The 8,082-nt window shown below is 44.5% G+C and overlaps 1 protein-coding gene across 1 annotated transcript in view; it reads left to right on the top strand.

Moving 5' to 3' along the window:
- The window catches only part of LOC104952511 (protein shisa-6 homolog), a 65,845-nt gene extending 59,777 nt beyond the window's left edge, over window positions 1–6,068 (top strand). Inside the window, exons 6-8 of the mRNA XM_010779348.1 lie at window positions 1,132–1,284; window positions 3,328–3,431; window positions 5,039–6,068. Coding sequence (XP_010777650.1) covers window positions 1,132–1,284; window positions 3,328–3,431; window positions 5,039–5,878 — 1,097 coding nt within the window. The 3' untranslated portion in view covers window positions 5,879–6,068. The remainder of the gene's footprint in view (window positions 1–1,131; window positions 1,285–3,327; window positions 3,432–5,038) is intronic.
- Window positions 6,069–8,082: the final 2,014 nt, after the last annotated feature.

The following is an 8,082-nucleotide window of genomic DNA, read 5'->3' as shown; positions in this document are numbered from 1 at the left end:
CCCCCCCAGGACCGCCTCCAATCTTCAGCTGTCCCATTCTCCCAGGCTTACCTCCTTGCTTCATCTCACACAATTGTTCCTTCTTTCCCTTTAAGATTATCTTTATCTCCATCTCTTCTCGTCTTTCATTTCCTTCACTCCATTCTGCAGCAGTTACTAAGGCCTTATTTGTATCTGTCCATTGGAGGCTGCTGTGGCCGCACCCATGCACGCTGCTCTGCACTGTGTGACAGACTCGCAGCACGCTGGGGAAAGCATATAAAGCAGGAGTGAAATAATTAAGGAGTGAAGGGAAGTGGGTGGCAGCATGGTGGGGCTGATAAGATTGAAGGAGGACGGAGGTGAATAGGACTGACTCAGATGTTTGCGTACATGTATGAGGATGGTAAAGAGAAGGGGAAAGTATCAGAGAGCTTTGGTCGAGTAACCACCACACCACCACCCCTTACCCCCCAACCCAGCCCTCCTTTTCTGTGCATATTCCTGCCATCATATCACTTCACCTCAACTAAAGCCCACCAACATTCCCTGCCCGGGATCACATCCAAACACTGTCAGGAGCAGCACTCCAGCACACTTCTGTCATTTGATGTCTTATTTTCTTTTTATTCTGGACCACTCTTTCCTCCTGTGAAACCACTGACCACTACATCACCATTCAAGTCAGTCCCACAGCAAACACCCCCTGAGTGCCTTATGTGACTGCCTATACCCCCCAATCGGCCACCAGCAAGTTGGAGTTTTAGATATGCAAACATTTCTCGCAGGCTGGCACTCTCCAATACCGTGCTGAAATAAAGCTCAGGCAGATCTGCTCTCTTCTTAAGTAAGTGTTGCTAAAATTCAAGAGGACAAAGACTAGAGAGATTTTTCTTTGAAATGTGTTGAATTCAGCTCTGCCTTCAAGTCTTTGTGACTCTAAAGTTCTAGCCTGCCCGGCTCTAGCTCACCTCCCAGCTAGATTTCCTAGCTAGGGTAGGAGGAGCCAGCCTTCCATCTCTTTCTCTTCCCTCTTCTGTCTCTGTACATGTATGTATGTATGTATGTATGTATGTATGTATGTATGTATGTATGTATGTATGTATGTATGTATGTATGTATGTATGTATGTATGTATGTATGTGTCTCCAGAAAACAATCGGATAAGTGGCATCCTGACCTCGCAGACGGAGCCCTACGACCTGTCTTTCTCACGCTCCTTCCAGAGCCTGTCTCACCTGCCGCCCTCCTATGAGCCGGGCGTCAAAGCCGACCTCAGCCGGTTCTCATCCCTGAAGAAACTCAGTAGGTCCAAGTTCACTGCACTAATGCAAGAGTAGGTTCCCTGCCCTGAAGCCCTGCATGACGCAAACACTGCATTTAGTTTCCTGACCGGGACTTACTGAGTAGCTGGGAGTTGTTTCAGCTGTGAAAAGGATTTGCTCACTCTGAGAAGGATGACCTAGAGTCGGGAAAGACCCCATATATTTTTGCTACTCCCTGATCATTTCAGTGGACGGAGAGGCTGAATCAGAATCAGATCTGATCCTTCATTAAATCAGCGTTGTCATCTCATTAAACTATGACTCATTGATATTCCATGCTTTCCCTATTTCCACTTAAAGGCCACTATTGATTTTGAAACGAGTAAGTAAATTAAACTGCTTTTTTTGCCCCACCCGTCTCAGTATTGATTTCTCATGATATTCCTCGACTGGAACGCAAATATCCCTGAAGCCTTGTGTAATGTTATCTTGACTGCTCAACTTTACTGCTGGCATGCAGTCAAAGTGAAGGATGACGATCTACAACTCATCCTGTCAGGGCTCACTCCACACTGGCTCCCACTCTTAACTGCCATGCATCTTTTCAGACTAAAAGCAAACCATGTTGGCAGGATTCAGTTGTATTGGGAGGAAAAACCATTACCGTCCTCTGCATGAAGAACTAGTGTAATCATTAAGGCTGTAAAACAAAAGCAAATCATTTCGAATGTCAAAGATAGTAGCAGTGTTAAAATGAAAACATATCTTTAGGCAGTCCTTCATTCTTCCCAGTTTTCTTTCTGATTCCAAAGCAAATGATTTGTTTCAGTAAATAGCCGAAAGGCTCTGCGGGTTCTTTTTGGTGCTCAACTAGTGTCTGTGCTCTGATAGATCACGTTGGATTGTGCTAGAGGGAAGATAGAGCACTGTTTCATTGCTGGGTCATAAAAGAGAAGAATGCCACTGCTTATTCATGCAAATTGGAATCAAACTGAAGCATTTAGCCCATTCCAGTGCAGGACAGTACAGTACGTTATTCATTCACTCCTTGATAATATGGTTGATGAGTTGCAAGGCCCTCCTGCCCTTATCCTGAAGACTATTACGATTGAAAATGGAACATCTTATTTTTATTATCTCTCGTAACAAATGAATTTGCAGCTAGCACCCGTGGCTGGATGCTGAAGGAGAGTCTGGCTGAATGTAATCTTGACAGCTGATGTGAAAACTGCTGCAGCCAATATTATAAAAGACAGACACAGGGTCATCTGCAAGGTGGAGAGGTCTGCTCTCCATCATTCATGCTCGCTATCAAAATGACACCCCTGAGTTGGTATGGTGGTTAAACATTCATGGCTATGACCAGAAAGAATAAAGGATGTGTGTCATCATGACAATTGACTTATTCGTGTTCCATTTTTGAATTCATGCAGCATTTCGTCACATTAATAAGATGTCTGACAGAGTTTGTGTGTATCACTATGTTAGTTGATCTGTACCAAAGTCTTCGTGCATGTGTTTCTGGTTGTGTGGCATGCAAGTGATGATACTCTACTATCTATGGAAATGTATTCTTGTCTTTGTGATCTGCTACTGAATGCATGTTGCAGTTGTTTGTACAGAATAAGGACACACTCAGGGACACAATTCTCAATATGAAATCATTGTTCAATAATACAATAACATTCCAAGCATGTGTATATGAGGTGCCTGCGTGCTTCCCTCCACATCTGTATGATATGACAATGTTTGTTCATAGACTTTCACATGAACTTTGACATTTTGCCCCCACAGACAGGGCTGCCTGTAGATTCCCAGAGGAATCCTGGATGTGTGATGTCATGTGCCTTGCATGCAGTGATTCCTCTGTGCCTCTCTGTAATCTATTCCCCTCCATAAGCTTAGAAAGGTGGAATACAGATGGGTCCGCCAAAACTATTCTCTGAATTGTTCGCAATGTTCTCCAATCCCACTTTATCCGATGTCTCCCCTTGCATTCTACACCTCGCCTTGTGTTTTCTTGCTTTCACTCCCTGAATCTCCTCTTCACTTCTTGCTTGTGTTTTTTCCATCTATCCTGCAGCAGATAAAGAAGTCGACGACTACTACACTCGCAAGCGCCACCTGCCTGACCTGGCAGCAAGAGGCACTCTACCCTTGCATGTTCTAAAACTGACCCATGAGCAGGTGGGTACAAGTGCTTGGTTTAAGTGTGCAGACATCCAATTACATGAATGCACAAAATGTACAACAATATCTGTTTTATTTTCTGATTGCTGCAGATTTGTATTTGTATTCCATATTTTATTCCTTTTTATTCCGTTCCATTGCAATGTCAATACTGTTATATTTATATTTTTTATTATTTTTAATATTTTTTCTAGTTCTCTATCTGTCTTTTAATTGTTGTTTTACTTTTATGTATGCACCACAAAACTTAGTAAAATTCCTTCTGATTCTGAGACAAGTTCATGTTCTTTACTTTTTATGGTAGAGGCTTCTCAATTCTTACATTTCCCCTCCTCGACTCCTATCCTTGTGTCTTAGTCCCGCCCACAGGAGATGCGAGCGGAGGACTGAGGAGGGGAACCGAGGAGAGAGGAGGGGAAGCAGCAGGCGGTTAGAGAAATGAGAACTCCTCTCCTCTGAGCGGTCATTTTAAAGAGACGTCCATTAATGATGACAGGAGGCACAGCAGCACTCTGTCTGATGGACAGATGTGTTCATGACCACTTATATATTTACTTTTAATTCATTCACAGTGCGGTATAATGAGACAATAACAGGCTACAGATGCGGACACACACACACACACACACACACACACACACACACACACACACACACACACACACACACACACACACACACATTTATATAAATATATACAATTTCAGAATCAAACAAGTATGAGAACACTCTCATAATAACGTAACACAATCAGAGACTGAATATATCCCCCCTCTGGTCGCTGAAATGGGGAATTGAAATTACGGGCCAAAAGTTGTATTTACAAGTATTAAAAGTAAGCATAGGACACCAAACCAACTGAGACCCATCTGTCTGCCGCATATACGCACTGTACCACACACACACACACCTACACACTGTACAACACACACACCTACGGACTGTACCACACACACCTACAGCACCTAAAGCATAATCAGGCTACAGCCGTTGTGCATTTTATTATGTGAAGCACTAAATGGTCTTAGAAAAATATGAGTCTGTTTGTAGTTATCTACTAAACTACAGCAAATAAAGAGAGTAGGCCTGTTATACTGAGTGATATATATTTTACACACTGCTCTGCTTTCTGCACGGACCTCACAGCTGTTCTCACTGTAAACATCGCATCGCGATGAAAGCAGTTACTAAAATAATATCCAGGGGATGCATGCAGAGCTGTCATTGGCTGAGATAAGTCCGTCCGTGCGTCACGCCTCCACCGTTCCCGGAAATGCATCCGCGGAAGAGTTGTGGAGGACCCATCAGTGTATCCTCGGTCATAGCTCCTCCAGAGAGCCTCCTCGATGCTCGGTCCTCGATGTGCATTTAGAGAAATTAGATGTCCTTCATGGCGCGCTGAAATTCATTTCCGGGTCACGACCGGAGGACCGAGGAGTCGAGGAGGGGAAATTTAAGAATTGAGAAGCCTCTAATGAGTCTCCGGTTTTTAAATAGTTTGTAGCTGAAGCCGATCTGTCTCTTCTTCCTGTAGTGGTAGCTGGCAGAGCCTTTTACCCCTTAGCTTATGAATAAACCAACGTCATTCATCCTTTGTTTCACAGCACAGGGACCAGCAGCTCCAGAGCCAGCCCCTGCAGTCCTCCCAGGCCCCTCCCCAGTCGCAGTCTTCACAGCCACAGTCTCAGCAAAGGCAGAGGCCCCGTCGTGTCCAGAGGGCCATGTCCCAGGACCGCGTGCTGTCCCCTCAGAGAGCCCAAGAGCAGGAATACAACATATCTTCGAATGGTATGTCCCCATATGGAGGCCGCATCCTCTCAGACGAACAGCTCCTGTCCGCGGAACGTCTTCGATCCCAGGAGCGTCTCCTCCCGCAGGACCGCCACACCTCCCAAGACCGTCTGTACTCTAATGATCGCATTTACACTAAGGACCGACTCCTGTCACAGGACCACATCTACTCCAAGGACCGCCACTACTCTCAAGAACACCTCTATTCACAAGATCGCCTGTACTCACAAGACCGCCTGTTATCCCAGGATCCTCTGCTCTCACCGGAAAGGCTGATGAGGTCTTTGAAGCGTGGCATGGTAAGCAGTGTTTCTGGCGGGTTTCGTGGAAGCGACAAGTCAATGTCGCGTGCCATCTCACACACAGACGTGTTCGTTCCAACCACACCACTTATGGATCACTACAAGATGACCAAAATGCACTCCCATCCCAGTGCCTCAAACAATGGCGGCGGGGTCGGTGTCGGGGCCGGGGCTGGAGGCACTGGGCATTCCAACACTTTAGCCTTGAACCAGACAGCAACCAAGAGACAGGCGTTTGCCTCCAGACGGACTCACACTATGGAGCAGCTCCACTATATCCCACCACACCACCAGCAGCAACCACAGCCACACCACTACCGTACAGGCAGCAAGACCGAGGTGACTGTGTGACAGCAGCCAGCCAGCTGCACGGCTGGAGGCAGCATTGTCTAGTGACAGGTTGTGGGGGGGACAGAGGTACATGGGTACATTGGCCTTCCTTCAGAGTTGGATGCAGGGTAGGATGGTGGTGATTTCACTCTATTTGACTATGTTTCTGCAATGTCAAGGATTCTAGAACATCCACTAGCTTAACGCAAGAGACCGGAAAAACTAGCGACACTGTACACTTCATACACAGGCCCAGTTAGATCTGAAGTCAAAGAGGGTAGTAGTTGGGGGAGGGTGAATTTATCCAGCTAACTTGCCCATTTTTCCACTGTCTTGGTTACCCTATTCGTCTTCAGGCTATGGCCTCATTCTGTGTATGGTTTAGCGAGAACACGCTCATCAGGTCTGTTCAAGCCTTTATCCTGCCCCTTCGCCCCAACAGATCTATTCTGTGACCTTTTCTGGAAAATGTTAAAGGGCTTTGCATGGTTAAACACATAGACCGACTTCTCCGTGACTTCTGTTGTGCAACACAACACCACCACAGATGATGAACTAGGTTGAGCCTGTAATAACTTTATAAATATACAAATAAATGAACATAAAAATACATTTGTACACCCTGTCCTACTCATAGCTCTAGTTAAACTTAATGAGAGAAATTAAAATGGATGTTGTAAGCACTTCTATTTGGTGCCTCTCAGAGTTCCATTTCTAAAAACGAAGTGGTTTTGTGGGTTACAAAGCACAATCAATAATAAAAATGATCTTCTGTTTTAGATTTTGTTTTTTTAATTTAAAATAGTGATGGCTAGCTTTTTTTGTTCTTAAAGCAATGGCAGGTTTTTTTTGCTTCCAGTAGACAATTGTAAATAAGCTATTCTATGAGCAGTATTATGGACAAGTCTGTACTGGATAAACTTTGTATTACACTGTCTGTTTTCAATAGATTCTTAAAGAACAACTATAAATCATCACTGTTTCGTGAGATCAGAATAGAAAACCCACTTAACCAAGGATAAATTACTACTATACTGTGTGTGTCTTTGCAAAACCGTTATTAAGATGAGAAGTGAATGAATGTGTTGTTAATAACAGATATACCACTGCTCATGTGGATATAGACTGTGTCCCATTGACATCAAAGGAGTTAAACAATATGGAAATGGATTATTACAGAAGGGTCAAATAAACAATCCATATTTTTCTAAACATTCAACATTGTTCCCTGAGAAATGTCTCTGTCTTGTGTTTGCTTTATAAAAAACATGATACACCATCAATGTGAGTTTTAAAATGTTTGTAGGTGGCTTGCGGTGTAGGAACCAAAAACGTGTTAGATATAAGCATATGGGTTAGAACAAGCGTTCCTGGATGAAGTTAAATTAAACGGAATTACTGCTGGAGGGAGTGACGGAAGTAATGTGTGTTTGCAGTCATGTGAACAACCAGCTGACCAGACTTTTACCTGTCGTCTCATTAGGCGCATTCACACCGCAGTACTTTTCCCACAAAGGTTCATGAGAACTTAGTTAATCAGAACTCTTTAGTTCTCATGAACTAAGTACAGATCGCGTTCACACCGGAATAAGTCCCTGAGGGAGGATTAGGCAAATGAAGTAGTGATGTGTCGGTCGCGAACAAGCCGATTCTTTTGAACGGCTCTTTGGTACGAACGAGGGGAACCGAGTCCTACTCGGTAAGAGCCGTTCTTGTCATCGTTCAATCGTTGGTCCGCACTCACTGCCTGCCAAAATCCACTCGCCTTTTATAAAGCTTGATTTTGTTTCCCGAACGTATTCTTTGAAGACCCGCCCCTACTCTGATTGGTAGGTTTCAGTTTCAGCACGATGAGTGAGATGGGTTTGGTTCTAACCAGTGGTGTAGTGGGGAGGGGGGGACCTCTGTGTCGCCTGTCAGCGCAACTTACATGATGCCGTTTAGACAATATATTAATAAAGGGCGGTGTCGGCTGTCAGCGAACCAACCCAGACTTTCTGCGCGACTATCACTCAAATGCGGGACATAGTCTCAATTTGTGGGACGCGGGACAAATAATAAAAATGCTGTGTGTGCAGTCCCGCACTGTGCGGGACACCTGGTCACCCTACCTACACACACACACACACACGGTGCTGCCCCTCACACACACACACGCTTCAAATCAAGTTGCATAAATGCTTGAGCTACGTTTTTATTATAATTACTGTGAAATCTGCCTATTA

Source organism: Notothenia coriiceps, unplaced genomic scaffold, assembly GCF_000735185.1.
Source record: "Notothenia coriiceps isolate Sejong01 unplaced genomic scaffold, NC01 NC01_scaffold00020081, whole genome shotgun sequence".
In the NCBI taxonomy this organism is placed as follows: Eukaryota; Metazoa; Chordata; class Actinopteri; order Perciformes; family Nototheniidae; genus Notothenia; species Notothenia coriiceps.
The sequence above is the reverse complement of the archived record's forward strand: the minus strand, read 5'-3'. Positions and strand labels throughout refer to the sequence as shown.